The sequence below is a fragment of the Candoia aspera genome, chromosome 3 (genome assembly GCF_035149785.1).
Source record: "Candoia aspera isolate rCanAsp1 chromosome 3, rCanAsp1.hap2, whole genome shotgun sequence".
Classification (NCBI taxonomy): Eukaryota; Metazoa; Chordata; class Lepidosauria; order Squamata; family Boidae; genus Candoia; species Candoia aspera.
Genome location: NC_086155.1, coordinates 161269154 through 161289754, shown reverse-complemented (window position 1 = coordinate 161289754; position 20601 = coordinate 161269154). Strand labels below are relative to the sequence as shown.

Sequence of the window (20601 nt, the reverse complement as noted above, 5' to 3'; positions counted from 1 at the left end):
ACCTTTCTGGCTTGAATATGAACCCAACCACTATATTTATTTAATATAGCAATATTTTGGGCTATCTGTGAGAGCCTGTCATTATCATCGTTAAGTGGTGATACAATAAAGTCTTAAACAATATGGAGCTTTTTCCCATTTACAACTTCAGGTGAAAGCTAATTTTTAAATATCAATGCACAGCAATGTAAATCATAACAGATGGCAGCAGTTAGGCTGAGCTCAAATCAGACATGGTTAATATCTGGATGGGAGAGATTACCAAGGAATCTCTGGGCTCTAGATTAGATTTAGAAGTTATTAAAAAAGAAATAAAGAAAAATTCTGGAAGACAATGGCAAACCATTTCCATGTTTTTGCCTCAAAAACAACAAGAATAAGCTCATGTAGTCACCAAGAATTGAGTCTGATTAATAGAAGAGGTAACTATTTGCACAGTACAAGAAATGTATCAGGTCAAGGCATACAAAGTATTTCCCTGATTTATGTAGAAACACATATATATTAATATGTTATGGATTTTATTTCATTTATAGCATTAATTTTTTATTATTTTGTTAACTTTCAGAATTTGGATACAAACAGTGTATAATTTTTTTGTTTTTATTTGTTCAGTCGCTTCTGACTCTTCGTGACTTCATGGACCAGCCCACGCCAGAGCTTCCTGTCAGTCGTCAACACCCCCAGCTCCCCCAGGGACGAGTCCGTCACCTCTAGAATATCATCCATCCACCTTGCCCTTGGTTGGCCCCTCTTCCTTTTGCCCTCCACTCTCCCTAGCATCAGCATCTTCTCTAGGGTGTCCTGTCTTCTCATTATGTGGCCAAAGTATTTCAGTTTTGCCTGTAATATCATTCCCTCAAGTGAGCAGTCTAGCTTTATTTCCTGGAGGATGGACTGGTTTGATCTTCTTGCAGTCCAAGGCACTCTCAGAATTTTCCTCCAACACCACAGTTCAAAAGCATCTATCTTCCTTCTCTCAGCCTTCCTTATGGTCCAGCTCTCACAGCCATATGTTACTACGGGGAACACCATTGCTTTAACTATGCGGACCTTTGTTGTCAGTGTGATGTCTCTGCTCTTAACTATTTTATCGAGATTGGTCATTGCTCTTCTCCCAAGGATTAAGCATCTTCTGATTTCCTGACTGCAGTCAGCATCTGCAGTAATTTTTGGACCTAGGAATACAAAGTCTTTCACTGCTTCTACATTTTCTCCCTCTATTTGCCAGTTATCAATCAAGCTGGTTGCCATAATCTTGGGTTTTTTGAGGTTTAGCTGCAAGCTAGCTTTTGCACTTTCTTCTTTCACCTTCATTATAAGGCTCCTCAGTTCCTCTTTGCTTTCAGCCATCAAAGTGGTATCATCTGCATATCTGAGATTGTTAATGTTTCTTCCAGTGATTTTAACTCCAGCCTTGGACTCCTCAAGCCCAGCATGTCACATGATGTGTTCTGCATACAAGTTGAATAGGTAGGGTGAGAGTATACAGCCCTGCCGTACTCCTTTCCCAATCTTAAACCAGTCTGTTGTTCCGTGGTCTGTTCTTACTGTTGCTACTTGGTCGTTATACAGATTCTTCAGGAGGCAGACAAGATGATTTGGTATCCTCATACCACAAAGAACTTGCCACAATTTGTTATGGTCCACACAGTCAAAGGCTTTAGAATAGTCAATAAAACAGAAATAGATGTTTTTCTGAAACTCCCTGGCTTTTTCCATTATCCAGCGGATATTGGCAATTTGGTCCCTAGTTCCTCTGCCTTTTCTAAACCCAGCTTGTACATCTGGCAATTCTTGCTCCATGAATTGCTGAAGTCTACCTTGCAGGATCTTGAGCATTACCTTACTGGCATGTGAAATGAGTGCCACTGTTCGATAGTTTGAACATTCTTTAGTGTTCCCCTTTTTTGGTATGGGGATATAAGTTGATTTTTTCCAGTCTGATGGCCATTCTTGTGTTTTCCAAATTTGCTGGCATATAGCATGCATTACCTTGACAGCATCATCTTGCAAGATTTTGAACAGTTCAGCTGGGATGCCGTCGTCTCCTGCTGCCTTGTTATTAGCAATGCTTCTTAAGGCCCATTCAACCTCGCTCTTCAGGATGTCTGGCTCTAGCTCACTGACCACACCGTCAAAGCTATCCCCGATATTGTTATCCTTCCTATACAGGTCTCTGTATATTCTTGCCACCTTTTCTTGATCTCTTCTTCTTCTGTTAGGTCCTTGCCATCTTCTTTTTGATCATACCCATTTTTGCCTGGAATTTACCTCCAATGTTTCTAATTTTCTGGAAGAGGTCTCCTGTCCTTCCTATTCTATTGTCTTCTTCCACTTCCACGCATTGCTTGTTTAACAATAATTCCTTATCTCTTCTGGCTAACCTCTGGAATTTTGCATTTAATTGGGCATATCTCCCCCTATCACTGTTGCCTTTTGCTTTCCTTCTTTCTTGGGCTACTTCTAGTGTCTCAGCAGACAGCCATTTTGCCTTCTTGGTTTTCTCTTTCTTTGGGATGTATTTTGTTGCTGCCTCCTGGACAATGTTGCGAACTTCTGTCCATAGTTCTTCCGGGACCCTATCTACTAAGTCCAGTCCCTTAAATCGATTCTTCACCTCCACTGAATATTCCTTAGGAATATTAGTGAGCTCATATCTAGCTGATCTGTGGGTCTTCCCTAATCTCTTTAGTCTGATCCTAAATTGTGCAATAAGAAGTTCGTGATCTGAACTACAGTCAGCCCCAGGTCTTGTTTTTACCGACTGTATAGATGTCCGCCACCTTTGGCTGCAAAGGATGTAGTCAATCTGATTTCGGTGTTATCCATCTGGTGAAGTCCGTGTATAAAGCCGTCTCTTAGGTTGTTGGAAGAGAGTGTTTGTTATGCAGAGTGAGTTGTCTTGGCAAAATTCTATCAGCCTATGTCCTGCTTTGTTTTGTTCTCCCAGGCTAGGCTTACCTGTCATTCCAGGTGTCATTTGACTGCCCACCTTAGCATTCCAGTCTCCCGTGATGAAAATAACATCTCTTTTAGGCGTGTTGTCCAGTAGGTGCTGCAGATCCTCATAGAACTGCTCTACTTCAGCTTCTTCAGCATCTGTGGTTGGGGCGTATATTTGGATCACTGTGATGTTAGATGGCTTGCCCTGAATTCGAATTGAGATCATTCTATCATTTTTTTGGATTGTATCCAAGCACTGCTTTAGCCACTTTACTATTAATTATGAAGGCCACTCCATTTCTTCTGTGGTCCTCTTGTCCACAGTAGTAGATCTGGTGGTCATTTGATGTGAAGTGGCCCATTCCAGTCCATTTCAGTTCACTGACGCCCAAAATGTCTATCTTTAATCTTGACATCTCACCAATAACCACATCCGATTTGCCCTGGCTCATAGATCTTACGTTCCAGGTTCCAATGGTGTGTTGATCCTTAGAACATGGGATTTGCCATTCACCACCAGCACCGTTGGCCGCTAGCCGTCCTTTCGGCTTTGAGCTAGCTGCGTCATCACGTCTGGGGCTAGTTGAACTCATCTGTTCCTCCCCAGTAGCATTTTGACCATCTTCCAACCTGGGGGTCTCATCTTCCGATGGTATACCGACATATCTCTGGTTGTACTGATCCATTTAGTTTTCCCGGCAAGAATACTGGGGTGGGTTGCCATTACCTTCCCCAGGGATCGCATTTAGTCTGACCTCTCTGTCATGACCTTCCCGTCTTGGGTGGCCCTTCACGGTTTAGCTCATGGCATCATTGAGGTGCTCAAGCTCCAGCACCACGACAAGGTAACGATCCTTTGCTGAAGATAATATTTTTAAAATATACTAAATAAGTACAAAATGCAAGGTAGTATCTCTGCACAACCTATCTCAAACATGAAATCAGAAGTCCCACCTCACCTCTTATCATTCACTAAAAAAAAGTGGAACCAACCAACCACCTACCATCTTTATTAATAAAGTCAGGTAGAGTGTTCTGGAATTCTTTGCCTCTCCTTACAACAGTGGCTATGGGAGACCTCTGTATTTCCTTCTAGGTAGCAAAGTATCATGTATCTCTCTGTTTCTGCTCTGTTCTTGTATTATGTTATGTACACGTACACTGAGAAGCAGAGGACAGGCTGCACAGTGTTTCCTCTGGGTCATGGGACAAGGAAGGAGGGATGCTTAAGGCAGAGGCATTCCAAGGCACTGCCCAACCACCTCTCTCATACAGATCCGGGGGGATTTTTTTTCTCCACAGCCCTCAGCCAGATCCAGCCAATTTTCAACTTGATATTTCTTTTGCCAGCTTCTCCCTCCATACCAAATGTGGTCCCACTCCATTCAGTTTTGAGAAAGTAATCATGCTGATGGACAGAGTCCCAAGGCCCTTTACATAGATTTTCCAGTATTTCACTGAGTAGGAAAAATAAATTAAAAAATAGACACCTTCTGGGTTATTAAGGAGCAGCTAATTCAACATTATTTTAATATAATCCTGTATTAACATATGGGGACACATAAGTTAGAACCAAGGATGAGACTATTTTGCCTCTGGCTTTTTCACATTTTAGGTGTAAAGGTGCTGGAGAAAAAGAAAGTGGAACTGGAACTGGAAGACAACATTGGTTTCCATTACACTTCTACAACTGTCCCTTTGCTGGGTAAGGGTTGTTACACTACACTGCATAAAATGGCAATGTCTGTTCACAGTCTATCCTTGTTAGGGACCAGTTAGCAAGTTCTATACAGAAATCACATTACCTTTCAGGAATTTGAACTTTTTAAGAAAGTCTGCTCCAACGAAGGAGTCACAAAGGTAGAGAAGAAGACCACTGAAAAACACCCCTTCACAGTTCACATTAACTGAGTGCGGCCGTGAACTGACATAGCAGAGAGCTACCTATACCAGAAATGGGAACAGATACATACATTTAAGTCCTCTTTCTTAAAATACTTATATCTCAACATTTATGTTCCTGTCTCATCAAATTGGCTAGCACATCAATGGTAAATTCCAAACAAGTTCATGTTTGGAATGTAGATTATCCTCTTAATAAATCACAATAACTGTTTTCAAAATGTAAAAAGTCAGTGTCAGACTCCACAATCAAATGAGTTCTGAATTGTCTGATCGTGTTCATCTGCAGATGAGCCAACGCATGTCAATGAGGAAGATGGGAGGGGGGAATTGCAAGGAGTGTGAATCACTGATGTTTGGGCTGCCGGGTGGGGGGAGTCAAGGTCATATTGCCCAAGACATCTGCAGCTGGTATGGCTGACCGTTAGAGGTTGGATGAGAAAGGAGCAGGAGGGGGGAGGGGGGTGCTGGAAAGTTTTTGTGAGTGAGTTTAGGCAGGAATCTCTTAATCGCAACTTTTCTTCTGATCTGTACGCTAGTTTCAATAAACCTAATTTCTGCATATTCCAATTGTGCATGCGTTGGGTCAATATTGGGACTGATGGTATCAGTTCTTACATAAAGCTGCAATTAATAGAACCTTTTAACTTTACCAAGAGAAGTTGCATTCTCTGAGGAAAGTTTATTCCTAAGCTGTCCAAAGTTGTTCGCTGATGGAATGGAGGAAACAGGTCACCCCCAGCCAGAGGTGGTGGCAGATGATGGAGAGGTTCCTGGTCCCTCCACAGAACCGGCAGGGACTATGAAAGGTAAAGGGGTGAAGGTCCAAGGGGGAAAGGCAAAGAAAAAAGGAGGAAAGGTGGAAGCCAAAAAGCAGCAAGTAAGTTGGCCACCTTCCCCAGAGCCTGATGAAGTCCTAGAGAGAGAATTGATATGGCAACCTAAGCCTGGCTGGACTTTGGGTGTTGGAGATGGAACAGAGAGAACACCAGCGAAGTGGCGCACCTGGCACCAGGAAGCCGGGAACCGATGAACGACAGACACCTCGCTAGAGTAGAACAGGAGATGCAGATCGTGACAGAGATGGTGTCCAGTCTCAAGGAGGCGATGGATGGGCTGATCAGCCACCTGGTCCGAAAAGAGCAGGTAACCACACCTGAGAGCGCTCAATCAGTGTCAGAAGTGGGAGCTTCGGATCAGGCCAGAACCAGTGAGGACGAAGATGTCGCACCAGGCAGAGCCAAAGCGGGCGAGAGACGGGTGCGCATCCAGCCTTCCCCACAGAGAGCTAGAGTCAGCGGAAGTCTGGCGGGGTTCTGTGACCTGAAAGTGAAGTTCAGGGGGAGGGGGGATCCGAACCAATTGGTGTGCTTCCTAACTCATGTGTGCAGGTTCATGGAAGAGTTTGGTGAGTCCTTCCTCAACGATGAAGCCAGGGTGAGGTACGTGTCAACTCACCTGGAAGGGAAGGCATCAAAATGGATGGTGGGAATGCGTGAAGCCAGAGCTCTGGAACTCAGAGATATTGATGAGTTCATGACAGTGCTACGGGAGAGTTCAAAGATCCATTGGCCAGGATGAAAGCCAATACCAGTCTCCAATACCTCCAGCAAGGGACATGGTTGGTGTCAAGAGTATGCTATGGAATTTAAGAGTCTCGCTGGAAATTTAATTGATTGGCCGGAGTCACTCAAAGTGGAATTCTTCCAGATGGGATTGCACCCCGATATATAAGACAGGTGCCTGGCAAGAGGTGACCCAGAAACATTGAAGGAGTGGATCTGCTTAGCGGGCATGGTGGAGAATGTAAAAATTCACCTGGAAAAACAGCATCAATTGCAGCTGATTATAAAGAGACCTGCCCAGCCTGGAACACTGGGGCGAAACCCATGTTGCAGAAGCATTTGGAAGCAGAGAAGGATCGTTGCATGAGAGAGGGATTATGCTTTAAATGCGGCAAAGAAGGCCATCAGGCAACCAATTGCCCGCGCAGCACAGCTGCTCTGTTTCCCAAGTCAAAACCCAAAATTGGCAAGACATCATCCACGAAGCGCAAAGCAGCTGTGGCCAGCAAGAAAGTAGAGCTGGAAGAGGAGCCACCCACCTCAGAAGGGGACTCCTCTGATGAACCCCAACCACTGGCGGGAAATGAGCCAAGCCTGCCTTGAATGGTGCTGAAAGGCAGGCTGAACTGGAAGGGCAATGGTGAGTGGAGATGGCCCCATGATGATGGTGGGGGTGCAGTTACAGACTTGGGTCAAGGAAAGAGGGCAGATTTAGCTGCTTTGCTGGACTCTGGGTATGCCAACTACTTGATTCACCCAGCTATAGCAAATGGACTGGGTTTGAGGGTAAAAAGCCTAAAGGAGCCAATTGTCTTCACCCAGCCAGATGTGTTGGAAACAACTGGGGGCCCTGCAGTGTTTTACACAGAGACAGTAAAAATGCAAGTGGGCACCTATCAAGAGACTTTGAGATTTATAGTGGCCCCAATAGCTAATCATTCTTTGATTTTGGGATTGCCCTGGCTCCGAGCTAACAATCCTCAGATTGATTGGTTGACGGGGCGCATACAGTTTAAGGATGGACTATACTTGGGGTCTGAGGGGAAAGGAGGAACCTCAGAAGTGGGACTTTTAGCTGCTGTGTCTGCAGAACACGGGCCGGTTGAGGCCCCCAAGGAGGAATTAATCCCGGAACCATACCATGACTTGAGGGAGGTGTTTGGGGAAGCTGAATGTGACCAATTAATGCCCCCCATAAAACAGACTGTGCTATTGAAATTGAACCGGGGACAAAACTTCCTAAGCGTAAATTGTATTCCATGTCACTGAAGGAGCAGGAACTGCTGAGAGAGTTCATAGACAAAAATTTGGCACGAGGTTTCATTCGACCTGCCAATTCTCCAGTGGCTGCCCTGGTGCTGTTTAGAACCAAAAAGGAGGTTCGTTGCGGCTGTGCATGGACTATAGGGGTTTGAATGCAATTTGTACTACCAATCAGTACCCCTTGCCATTGATGAAGGGCATGTTAGCCCACCTTTCAAAAGGGAAAAATTTCACAAAGTTGGACTTGAGTGAAGCTTACTTCAGAGTACACATCCGCAAGGGGGATGAATGGAAAACTGCTTTTAACTGTCTTCTTGGATGTTATGAATACCTTGTTTTACCTTTTGGATTGAAGGGTGACCCTGGAGTGTTTATGCAATTAATTAATGAAGTTTTACATGAACATCTGTACCGAGAAGTGTTAGTCTATCTTGATGATATCTTAATTTACTCCAAAAATGAAAAAGAGCATGTACGGCTGGTTTGCAAGGTGTTAACCAAACCCAGAGCTGCCAAATTGTATGCCAAATTGCCTAAGTGCAATTTTCACAAGGAAAAGTTAGATTACTTAGGTTACAGGGTGTTGAGCTGTGGCACTGAGATGGACCCAAGGAAGGTGCAAGATGTTGTGGCATGGGAGCCTCCTAGGACCAGGAAGCAGTTACAGAGTTTCCTGGGGTTTGCAAATTTCTATAGGCAGTTCATCCCAATTTTTGCCCAAATAGCCCTCCCTCTAACAGACTTGCTAAAAACAAACGGGAAGGGGGAACTGAAGAAAGCCAAGAGCCCCAGGGTAGTGTTAAATTGGACTTCTGATTGCCAGATGGCTTCTGATAATTTAAAGCAGCTTGTCACGGCAGAGCCCATTTTAAAGCATCCTGACCTCACGGAGCCCCTCATCATCCAAGCAGATGCTTTGGATGTGGTGATTGGGGCTGTACTGTTGCAGAAAAGTTAAAATGGCAAATTGCATCTGTGTGCCTATCTATCGTGCAAGTTTACTGAGACCAAGCACAGATGGCATGTATGGGAGAAGGAGGCATTTACAGTGAGGTGTGCTTAGCTGATGTGGAGATATTTGCTGGAAGTGGGCCAAAAACCTTTCAAGGTTTGGACTCATCACAAAAACTTGGAGGCTCTAAAAACCCTGAGGAAATTGAACGCAAAGCAGGTTCACTGGCTCAATTCTTTAGCCATTTCAATTTTACTCTAAAGTATCTGCCTGGGGGAAAAAATTTTCTAGCCGATGCATTGTCTCGTTTACCACAATAGCCAGCAAGAAGAGGTGGTAGATACTGTAATTCCAAAGCAACAATTAGGGTTGGCAGTGGTGACATGCAGTGAGAAAAAATTGGGAGAAGCTGAAGCCCCAGACGACTTGAAGCAAGTGCTTGAGGCAGGAGTTACAAACTGACGGTTGGTTGCCAAGCAATAAAAACTCATTGAATGAGAGTGATGGATTTTGGTGGGTGGAAGAGAAGCTTTATGTTTCATAGACTTTACACAGGGAAATTTTAGAACGGACCCATGATGCTAAATCAGCCAGCCACTTTGGATTTGTAAAGACTTTGCACTTACTGCGCAGACAATTTTGGTGGCTGAGCCTTAGGCAAGGTGTGAAGGACTATGTGGCTAGTTGCCCCGTTTGTGCCACAGCAAAGAAATATGAGGGGAAACCCCAAGGGCTACTTCAACCAGTAGCTAATCCCACTCAACCATGGAAGCAAATTGCTATGGACTTTATAGTAGGATTGCCTGGAAGTAAAAAGAAGACTGTGATTTGGGTTGTTACAGATTTGTTCTCTAAACAAGCTCATTTTATCCCATCTGCCACAATTCACAGAGCCAGCCAGCTAGCCAAGCTGTTTATTCATTACATGGGGTCCCTGATAGGGTGATCAGTGATCGCAGTGTCCAGTTCACTTCCAAGTTCTGGAGGTCATTTTTAAAGTCAATTGGTGCCTCTCAGGTTCTGAGTTCAAGTAGCCACCCCCAAACAGACGGGGCAATGGAACAACTGAATGATACCCTAGAACAGTTTTTAAGATGTTACATTAATTACCAACAAGACGACTGGGTGGACCTCTTGCCTGTAGCGTACAATAATTCTGTTCATCAGAGCATGGGATTCTCCCCTTTCAAATAGTGAATGGACAGGAGTTTGCACCAACCCCGGAGCTGCCCCAGGAGGTTTTGGAATCCTATTCCTTGAGTGCATGGGTTAATCAGATCAGTTCTAATTGGCCTGTAATTTGAAAAACCTTAACTGAAGCCAGGGAAAGTACACCGATCATAAAAGAGCTCCTGAATGGCAGTTTAAAGTGGGGGAGAGAGAATACTTGTCCAAAAAGTTTCTTAAGTCATTTCAGCCATCGAAGAAATTAGGGCCGAAGTTTGTGGGACCTTCTGTCATTGAAAAAATAATAAACCCTGTTACAGTGCAATTAAAACTTCCAAAGAACAGAGACGAATCCACCCTGCGTTCCACTGCAGCGTTAAAAACGATGCGAGAATCATCTTGCTGGCATCCAGAGCAGCCTCCTCCTGCACCCACAATGATTGAAGGAGAGCAACATTTTGAAGTTAAAGAAATTTTGGATACTCGCAGACACAGAGGGGAGCTTCAATACTTAATATGCTGGAAGCACTTCCCGGATCATGAATGGGTGGTCAGCAAGCATGTTCATGCCCCAGAACTGTTAAAGAAATTCCATACCAGGTATCCTGACAAGCCCAAGGACTGATTTTGCTCTTTCCCTAATAACTTCAATTTTTTTTTTACACTAATTGTTAATCATTGCCATGCTTAAGTTGCTAATTTCTGTATTAAGATTTTTTTTCCAGGAGGGGCAGTTTGTCAGACTCCACAAAGGATTATTGAATCTTTTGATTGTGTTTGTCTGTAATGATGGATCAACGCATGTCAAGAAAGAAGATGGGAGGGGGGAATTGCAAGGAGTATGAATCACTGTTGTTTGGGCTGGAAAAGGGGGAGTCAAGGTCATACTGCCAGAGACATCTGGGGCTGGTATGGCTGAGTGTTAGAGGTTGGAGAGAAAGGAGCAGGAGGAGGGAGGGGGCTGCTGGGAAGTTTTTGTAAGTTTAGGCGAGAATCCTTAATCACAGCTTTTCTTCTGATCTGTATGCTAGTTTCAAGAAACCTAATTTCTGCATATTCCAATTGTGCATAAGTTGGGTCAATACTGGGATGATGGTATCAGTTCTTAAAGTCAGCTTGGGAAAACGAGTAAAAATTGTTTAAACAGTAAAAAGAGATGGGAAGAATCTACAATATGCCCAGGAGCATTACACTGTCTAATCAAACATTTAAAAAAGGAGAGGGTATTCTGGCAAATGGATCTCAACATTCAAAAGATTTATAAAGCTATTAAAAAGTGTAATATCAACACTTCAGCTTAACAAATATAAGCTAAAAGTCCCAAGAATGGAGTTGCTTTGCCATATTCATTTCTTTAGAAGAGGAGCCCGTAGTTTTCTACTGAGTTGTAAAATACGAGATTTCTAGATACGTACCTGAGGCCCAATATTCAAACAGCAATCAACAGCCAAGACAGGGTTTTTAAAGTTATAGATGGCCTTTGGGAAAAGCTTGTATGTGGCATATTGAAGGAATTTCTCTAAAAGGAACTGTGCTGGAGCTGCCAAGAGGGTGTGCTCGCTGTCTGGAGCACAAACATACTGAAGAGGTATTATTGGCATCAAACTTTCTGAGACCTAGACAGGAAAACAACATGTCCATATAAAATGTACTGAGCAGCGTATTGATATAGCTTAGGGTGCAACTAGCATTCAATTATCATTTAAAATGTTGGGCAGAATGGAAAGAGTGAAAAAAACCGTAGCCAGGCTTGAATGGTTCTTGGTGCAGGATCCCTCTTCTCTCATGGCAGTGGTACCCAGCAACAGTGACAGCAAGGCAATGTTGGGAAGCTAGCATTTCCTACGCAGTCCTGACATAAGGCCGCTTTGAACCAAGGCTGTGGGGGCAGCAGGGGAACCAGTAAGAAAGATATTATAATCCTATAGGATATTATAATTCTATAGGATATTACAATCCTATAATAGACACTCACATTTATACAGGTACTGTATAAATGATGGCAAGCCTAAACAAACAAACCCCCAGAGAAAGAGTTCTAGCATGAGTGCACAAAACATTTTACATCTGAAACATTTCAAGTTCAAAGTACGTTGTTCCTATCGTACTGGTATTGTTCTGAGCTATGAACTCAAAACACTTGTGTCATAATCAAGACAGGCCTTGTTAAGCAAGAAACACTTCTGAAATAGAGCAGCAGGTTGCAGCAACCTCTTTTGAACTCAGACTATTTCAAATTCAAGAATTCCTCACAAAGGTTTTTGTGAGTTTTCCATTTTTTTTTTAAAGCAGCTTTTGACTCCCCCCATTGTACTACAGCTTCTTAGCATTCACTGACTGATGAGAACAGCCAGGTAGCAAGCAGCACATTTGGCAGCTGCAGAACTAAGGGCAGCAGAAAATATAGCAAATGTGGTTGTATTTGGTTTCTGATTACGGATCCAGTGATTATTCAATTTGATAATCATTCTAATAGCAGAATGTTTATCAAGAAAGAAGCTGAAGGCCATGCGAGTAGAAAAAGGCAGAGCACAGAGCCACAGTTGCCAAGCAGGGTTCCTGTACAAAGGCTAAAATATTTCATGATACGTAAAGCATACAGATGGGAAGAGACCGATAAGGTTGTATCTCATGGAGAAGTCAGCAAGTACAGCAATATAATCAATGAATAGATAAACCAATGGCTTGAAATGAAAGGAGAGCAGGGGCTTTACAAGCCATAAAACTCACTGAGTCTCAAACAGAATAAAGTATTCTCTCCCTCCTTGTCATCTGATAGGAACTGGTCCTATCACCTGAGAGATTATAAACCTGCAAAGAGCCCCCTGGGGATGTTGGGGGTGGAATATAGTGCATGTTTTGGACATGGATGTGAGGCAGTAATCCAGCCAACAAGTTGCTCCAATAGTGAGAGGGTCAGGGCATGAACCAGCTGCCTTGTCATTTGGACTCCTATAAAAAGTCAGGTGGGACTGGTACCATTTGGACATCAAAGGGGATGCTTAAGGCATATCTGTGTTAATGACCCAGAATAGTCCAACCCATCCTCCCTTTCTCCCTTTATTGAAGCTTATTTATATCCCACATTTCAAGATAAAAATCCTTCCCAAATAGCTTGGAATTGGAAATGAATAAATAAATATGTCAACTCAAGGTAGCCACACAAATTAATACATTTCCAAGACTTTCCCACCAGAGAGGTGGTGGCAATGGCTCTGTAGGGATGAGGAGGGAAAAGCTTGCTCTCACCTGCCTGATTTCCTTCCTCTCTCCAGAGATCCTTCCACAAGACAGTTGGTGGAAATGGCCCTGATGTGGGATCTGAGGGAAGAATCCAGCTGAGCAGATAAGAAAATGGAGGCTCTCTTCTTAAATTCTATCTAAAGCTCTCCAAAATGTTTTAGAAGAGAAGCAAAATATAACATACAAAACAAAAAACCTGACTTGGAGCATCTCACTGTTGAGCTATATCCAAGGGCTCACATGAATAATGAGATTAATACGGTCATTAGATCTGGTAAAAAAAAAATTCAAGCAAATAAACCACGGCAAGTGCTCCAGTAGCTGCTCCTGGCTGTCTCCACAGGAGTGTGCATCCATAGCCCTTTTGCTTTGCTCCTGCATGTTGCATGTTCAAAGCCTTACCACTGCCTTAATGGTTACGAAGGTCATTTGTATTCTATAATAATTCCTCTAATATGGAAGTGTGCAGACTCTAGGTTGCTGGACTCCTTTTCTTTTGTTTTTCTAGAACTCTATCAAGGGGCCAGGTACAAAATGTAAGGAAAGGGTTGAGGGAACCCAGTTTATTCATTGGGGATTTTTACCACAGCATATGTTTGTGAGTTGAACCAAGCCCATTAAGAATATCTACAGACAGATGCTCAAGGTCTAAAAGGACTAGAACAATCAAACCAAATATTTGTAGCTCAGGGTTGAACTGTGGAGCCCATGGTGCACTCTGAGCCTTATTTTCCTGCAGACGTTTCATTGCCAGACTAGGCAACATCGTCAGTGCAAAGAGGGAGAGGGCCTTGCTCTCAGTTTATATAATATAATAACCATGAAAAATCTTGCAACTTTTTATAAACTGTTCTAGTCCTGTGGAGTCCTTGGTGCTCACACACACACACACACACACACACACACACACAGATAAACTTTATATATATAAACAGAGAGCAAGGCCCACTCCCTTTTCTCACTGAAGACGTTGCCTAGTCTGGCAATGAAACATCTGCAAGAAAACAACAAGGCTCAGAGAGCACCAAGGACTCCACAGGACTAGAACAGTTTATAAAAGAAGTTGCATGATTTTTCATGGTTCCTTATTTTAGTAATGTATCATAATGACTGGGTGAGGAAGGGAGGCTGCTCCTTTTGTTAAACAGCTGGGTGTCATAAATAATAATAACAGCAACAAAAACAATAAATTAAATTTATATGCCCCCTGACTCCCAGTGACTTGCCAATCAATTGAAAATCAGGTATCCACCAGATCTTTCCTTCTCCCCATGACTGACTGCCAAGCACGGAATATAGCCCTTTTACCACTACCCCTGGGCTAGAGAGATTAATGACTTGGCACTCAGAAACCTTTCCCCTTATCTATGACTTCATAAGGGGAATGGAAGAGAGGGGAAGAGAGGGAGACACAAACTTCAGGTACAAACAAGCACTTTCCTTTTCCACTCACCATGATTTTAGGTTTAATATCGAAGTCTTTTTGACCGCCAACCTGGATGTGTTTCTTCATAAGACTGAAGTTGTTAAAGCAACAGATAAGCAAGCCACTGCTGTTTGTTCTCAGATTAAAATCTACATCTTCACAGAAATACCTAAGCAATGGAACATAGATTTACATGTGTTTATTCACGGTAGGCTTCCCAAACCTGGTGCTCTCCAAATATGTTGATAATACAATTCCCTGAATTTCTCTCTGATATTAGCAATGCTCATTGAGACTTCAGCTCCCTGAAATCTCAGCAGGAAGCTAATTTAAGGCTAGGATTTCTAGCTTAGACTTTTACAATACAAAACAACAAAAGGTTATATATGTACTACTGTTTTTCTGTTAATGTTCCACATTAAGATACCGTCACTTGATTAGAGGCTTGACCCTCCCAAACAAAACAAAACAAAACACAACACAACAAAACACAACACTTAAAAACAATGCTAACAGAAAGTTGCTTCTTCCTACCAGATAATAGCCCCTGGGAAGAGACGTGAATTTCTTTTGTCCAGATTCTGAACCTTGGGTAGTAACTGAGTTCCAAATTAGAAGATCAATGCAAGTATTTATGGAGAAAGTGCTTGGTTACAAAACAAATTTCTCCCATGTTTCAGTTCTGCCCCACACAATGATCCCAATAGCAAGCTGCCAAAGGGGAAGGTGACAAATAGCACCAGGCAGATATATTCTTTTGCTTTTTTCCCCCTTACTAGTTCTCATTCAATTTGATGAAATAAAATGTTGACAAAATGCATGAAATACAGTGTTCTTGCACTATTCCTCCACAAGGTGCTCAAGAGGAATGGGGGTGAATGTTCTGCCCTTCACTGTGCAATCCTTTTTCCAGCAGACATCAACCTCCCTAATTTCCCATGTTTAGGCTGACCATATTTCCTTGAGACAAAAACGGGACATTGGGATGGCAAAACAGGATGGGGTTAAACTTATGTAATATTCCGTATTCATGAAAAAGACAATAAAAAAAGTTGACAGTAAACTGGGAAGGTGCAGGAGCGGGAGGTGTGGCAATGGTTGGGTCTGGAGAGGCTGGTGCAGGGGTGGCATTGGGCGGAGAGGTTGCAGGAGGGCTGAGGGTGGCGGCGAGCTGGGACAGGAGGACAGGAACGAGGAAGCAGGAGGCTGGAGAAGCGGAGGGCTGAGGGCGGTGGCGAGCTGGGATGGGAGGACAGGAACAGAGGAGTCTAGTGAATGGTTGTCCCCGACTACCTGTTCCTCTCTGGTGCTCCCTTTTATTTTCTTCCTGCCGTTTTGGCCTGAGAGCCAATTGGCTTCTTTTCTGCTGGGCGTGCTCATCTTCCACTGCACTGATTGGCAGCAGCGACTCTTCCTCTTGCTCACCGCCAATCAGCTGTTCCTGCAGTTCCCATTGAGAACTACTGCCAAGTCAACCTCCTTTTCAATTTCAATTTTTTCCTGCTTTTCCCAATAACAGCTCCATTTTTTAAAAAAAGGACAAAATTGACATTTCTATTAAAACGACAGGACAATCAAGAAATATTAAAAAAACGGGACTGTCCCATTCAAAACGGGGCATATGGTCAGCCTACCCATGTCCCTAATAACTATTAAAGAAAAACATTATGTAGAAACTCCTCTCACTGACCTTTTTCAGAGAAGAAAACGTAGGCAGGCAAGACAAGGAAGGAAAAATGAAGTGAAATGGCTGTACCTGCACAAACATGTGAAGACAGCCAAGCTAGTAGCATACCTGACTTACGTATATTTACCCACCTGTTTAGATCATATTGCACATTTTGGGTCAGGTCTATGTTGAGCAGTATAAAATCATGTATGTGGCATCTGGAAAAGGGGGCTTTGGGTGCTCTGGAATTCAATTTGCTATTCCATTTCTGGATGCCCAGTATTGCATAATGGACAATTTTTGGTGTGGCTTCAATATGCTGCAGAACACTCTTTAGAGACACATTTCTACTGGTTGATTCTTGATCCATACACTGACTACTGAAAGGCAAAAAGATTGATTATATTACATCACAATGATAACTATAACACATACATAAAGATAATGAGTGTACAAGAAGTCTGCTAGAAAACAAACAATTTTAGGTAATTAGTGCCAATTTTAGGTAATCTAGCTTCTAATAGTTTATTTCCTAATACTTAGGAAATAAACATGGAAAATGGTACAGCAAATGCAGTATTCTTCTTGGATCACTGAGAACCAATTTAAGCTGCCATTCTACAGTATTTCAGCTTAAAGTAACCAAGAACTGATTATTTTTTATAAAGATTCTACTACTGGATGCCTTACGGGACTTCCACATGGCACCTTTTTCACTCCCCAATATCTTTCAATTGTTTTCAAGCAGATTGTGTGATTGTCTTGACTCCTGCAGATTTCAGTGTGCAGAGAACAGACAAGGACACAATGAGCTAATCAATGTTTTCTCTCCAGCTGATCAGCAGAAGAGTGCAAAAAATATCATTTCCTCAATGCATCATCCCAAGCTACTCCATCTTAGAAAAACAAAATTCTCTTACACCCCCTACTTTATGCAAAAGGTAAAAAAATAAATTGCTCTTCAATCCATATTTTCAGTTAACTGTGTGAGTATTCAGTCACCTGCAAAACATCTTAGTGTAGAATGAAGCTACATGACACCAAGCCATCATTCCACCTGAATTAAATATACCAGTGGGAACAGTGAAAGTGGCATGATATTGTGACATTAATTTTTCAACTAAGCACTTTCCCCAAACCTTCTAGCCATGGTTGTAAGCTACTGCAGCAGCTGATGTAGGGAAGTTCTAAACAACCCTTATAGACAGACATTAGTAACAGGGTTCTGTGAGGGGAGGCAGTCTTGGAGCACCCAAAACCTGCTCTCTCTCACACACCAACTCCATACAAAAGGAAAGGAAATTACATGCACTCCCATCTAGAAGGTAGTATAATCGAGGAAATGTAAAGGTTGCTGTAAGTGGAGTATGCAACAATGCTAATTTAACACCATCAACTTTCAGAGGATACAGATTCCATAGAGTGAACCCAACCACAAATGCCACAAAACACATCCCAGCACAATGACAATTTTAAAAAATGATGTACCCAATAGCTAGAATGATTAAATAGCAAAGGAAAGATGAACAATCAGGTCAGAGAAATCAGACTGGACCTATACTTATTTTTGTCCATGTTTTCTATATAATTACACTTGGGCTAGTCTGCCATAGGAATACTGGTTATAATTTTACATTGTGTGTATAAAATATATAGAGAAGAGAACATTGTATGTTGACACTGAGCTAAAAACTCATTACTCTATAGGGCCCAATTCTCTTAGAAAACACTGTGTATCTTAAACCAATAGAGTTCCAAGTTAAACATATGGTAGTCATGCAAACATAAAATATACTACTAAGTCTCTATCAAATCAGATTCATTAATGGACACATACAACTGCATTATAATGTTGAATAATGGCTTTAAAATGAGAAAGAGAAACCACTGAATATATTTGGGATTATCCTTAGTGCGATTTCCCTTTCATTTTTCAAAAAGCTCTTAACTTCAAACAGTGGCTACAACTAAGGTACAGAAGAGGGTCTCAAGCACTTTAGTCACTTTGGTGCAATATTCATATGATGGGGGTTCCCTAATAAAGCAAAGGTGTCAGGCTACTGGTCCTATTCTATATCACAGAATATCCATTTTTAGATGCCTAAAGGAGTATGTATTTCATGTTATTGAAGATCATCATCACAACAACCCTGCCCTTTCTTGCAGGAAACTGGTGCATACGCCATTAGGACTAATGCTGTACTGATCCAAAATTCTCCTGTCAGCTATGAGAGCCATATTCGCGTTGAGAAACTTACCTAGACTGTTCTTGGACAACATGACTGTTCCATAAGACACAAGAATCATCCATGACAACAATAAATGGCCAAACACACTGACGCTTAACTCCCAGCTCCTCCAAACGGTTTCTTTCCAGTTCCAAGTTATGGTAAGAAAGCTCTTTAATCAGGAATCTGGCAGCACCTGAAAACACAGACCTTTTTTTTAAAAAAAAAAAAGACGACTTCTAAATCCTGAAGAAAAATTGTGAATTTATTAAAATAGTTAACAGGGATATTGGTTTTTCTGATTTCTGAGGGGCAAGAATTGTTGAGCTTGCATGAAAGAGTCCAAAGAGAAGCAGATTCTGACACTAGTTGAGTGTTTCTCAACCTCAGCAACTTTAAGATATAAAGTAGGGTTTTTTCTTTTCTTTCTTAGTTTGTATTTTTAGTTTGTTTCTCTATTTTTTAAAGATTTGTAAGTTTGAAGATCTTTTGTTAATTTTTTTAGAAAAATAAATTCTTTAAAAAAAATCAAAATGTATATGAATTTAACAGAGGACATAGGCAAGCATATCTTTAAAAATGCTATGAAGAGTGGAACTTACTATTTAAATGTTTAATACTAACTAGGCTGAAATATTTTTATACAGCTACATAAACACTCATCTGTCTTTATCCAAGGATTTTTTTCTCTTCTCTCCATCTTGCAAACAAAAAGAAAATATCTGTATTCTGGACTCTTATCTTATCTTACTCACCAACTCCTGCATTGTTGAACATGCCCGGCAGAACCAGCATGATATGGTTGGGCCAATATTTGCGATAAAGTGGCATTTCATATTCCTTGACCACAAGAAGATGGAGGTGGCTGATGCCTTCCATAGCATGGTAAAGATTCAGGAGACCATGTTCATGACGCCCACTTGAAGGTGTAAAAATAGGACTCTTCACTGTATTCAAATTCTGCAGGATGATAAGCCAAAGGCAGATATTGTGTCTCTCATTTATGTACTCAATTGTCTATGATTTTGATGTTATTCACTTTCTGGACTATGGGACACATAGAAAAAAATCAGACTGGGAGAATTCTGCCGATTAGAGTATTCTTCAATTTTTACTGTGTTCTATTTTTTCCCATAAATGTTGTGAAGAATAATTTTAAATAGCTATGTAGTTGTAACATAGAATTTATGTATGTGGGCTTTATTTCTGAAAGAAAACCTTCATAGGTTGAGGTCAGTTTATAAAACAGAGATGGAAAGGGGGAGCTGGCAGTGATACTAGCAAAGTATCTACCAATTTATCAGTTTCCTGAGTCCAGAAAACCCTCACAGTGCACTTTCATCAAGTGGCACTGGTTGTGCTCCTTTATCTAGATTAAAGGTGGGTGGACAGAATTTTCAGAAATCAGCATTTTTAACAATGATCTCTAATAGCCCTTCAAGTTAGGTCAGGAAACAGACACTACAATAAATACCAAAACTCTACTGTCTTGATATAGGTTAGAACAACAGAAACTTGAAAGTTTGACAGCCTTTCTCTTTTCCTCCCTCTTATACTAGACACAAGGAAGAACTCTCTTGAGTTTCTTTCTCACCCGTTCCTGTTTTTCAGGGCTAAGTTCATGTTTTCCTAATGGCTGCTGCATGTCTTCTTCAAGGCCATCTCTGTACTTCTCTACTAGCTGGGGAAGGGAGCTTTATAGTTCCAGCTTGTGGCCCAGCAACCCTTCTCAATGTTTGCTGGTTTCCCATTGAAAGTAGTGAAAGAAATCCACAATCTTGCACAGTTTTTAGCCCCTGTGCATCTTTGTATCTATATATACATGGACATGCACATGCACACGGACCTCAACCCTAAGCAACCAGATGCTGCTCATGTGGCTGAAAACTATCCACCCATGGGTTAATTGAAGGTAATGAAAAAGGGGCCTAGTTCAGACTCTGAAACTGAATACCAGCCTCTTAGATATACTCTTTCATACTTGCATATATCTACGTAGTTCACCACCTCAGCCAAAACACATTTCACCAACCTTATCAGACACAAGAGGAAGACGCATGCTTTCCAAATGTCTGCCCTGTTTGCTGAAGACAAAATAGTTCTCTTTGGATTTAGGAATGATAAAATGTAGCTGAATATCTTCCCCTAACATTGGGGATGAGAACATAAATGCATGTAGGGTGGAATCAGACATCTGCATACAAGGGAGAAAAAGATACTGTAACCCACTAAGAAGACCA

General features: G+C 41.9%; 1 protein-coding gene across 3 annotated transcripts in view; it reads right to left on the bottom strand.

Annotated features, from left to right (window-relative positions):
• GREB1L (GREB1 like retinoic acid receptor coactivator) overlaps positions 1 to 20601 on the bottom strand; it is a 207957-nt gene that overhangs the window by 3950 nt on the left and 183406 nt on the right. For 2 of the 3 annotated variants that reach the window (XM_063299166.1, XM_063299165.1), the window contains 7 exons: positions 20394 to 20555; positions 19117 to 19321; positions 18392 to 18557; positions 16283 to 16510; positions 14492 to 14633; positions 11211 to 11411; positions 4752 to 4890 (listed from right to left, as the gene is read on the bottom strand). In XM_063299166.1, the coding sequence (XP_063155236.1) occupies positions 4752 to 4890; positions 11211 to 11411; positions 14492 to 14633; positions 16283 to 16510; positions 18392 to 18557; positions 19117 to 19321; positions 20394 to 20555 (1243 nt within the window). Of the gene's footprint in view, positions 1 to 4751; positions 4891 to 11210; positions 11412 to 14491; positions 14634 to 16282; positions 16514 to 18391; positions 18558 to 19116; positions 19322 to 20393; positions 20556 to 20601 lie in introns of all 3 variants that reach the window. The other variant, XM_063299164.1, reaches the window with a different exon arrangement.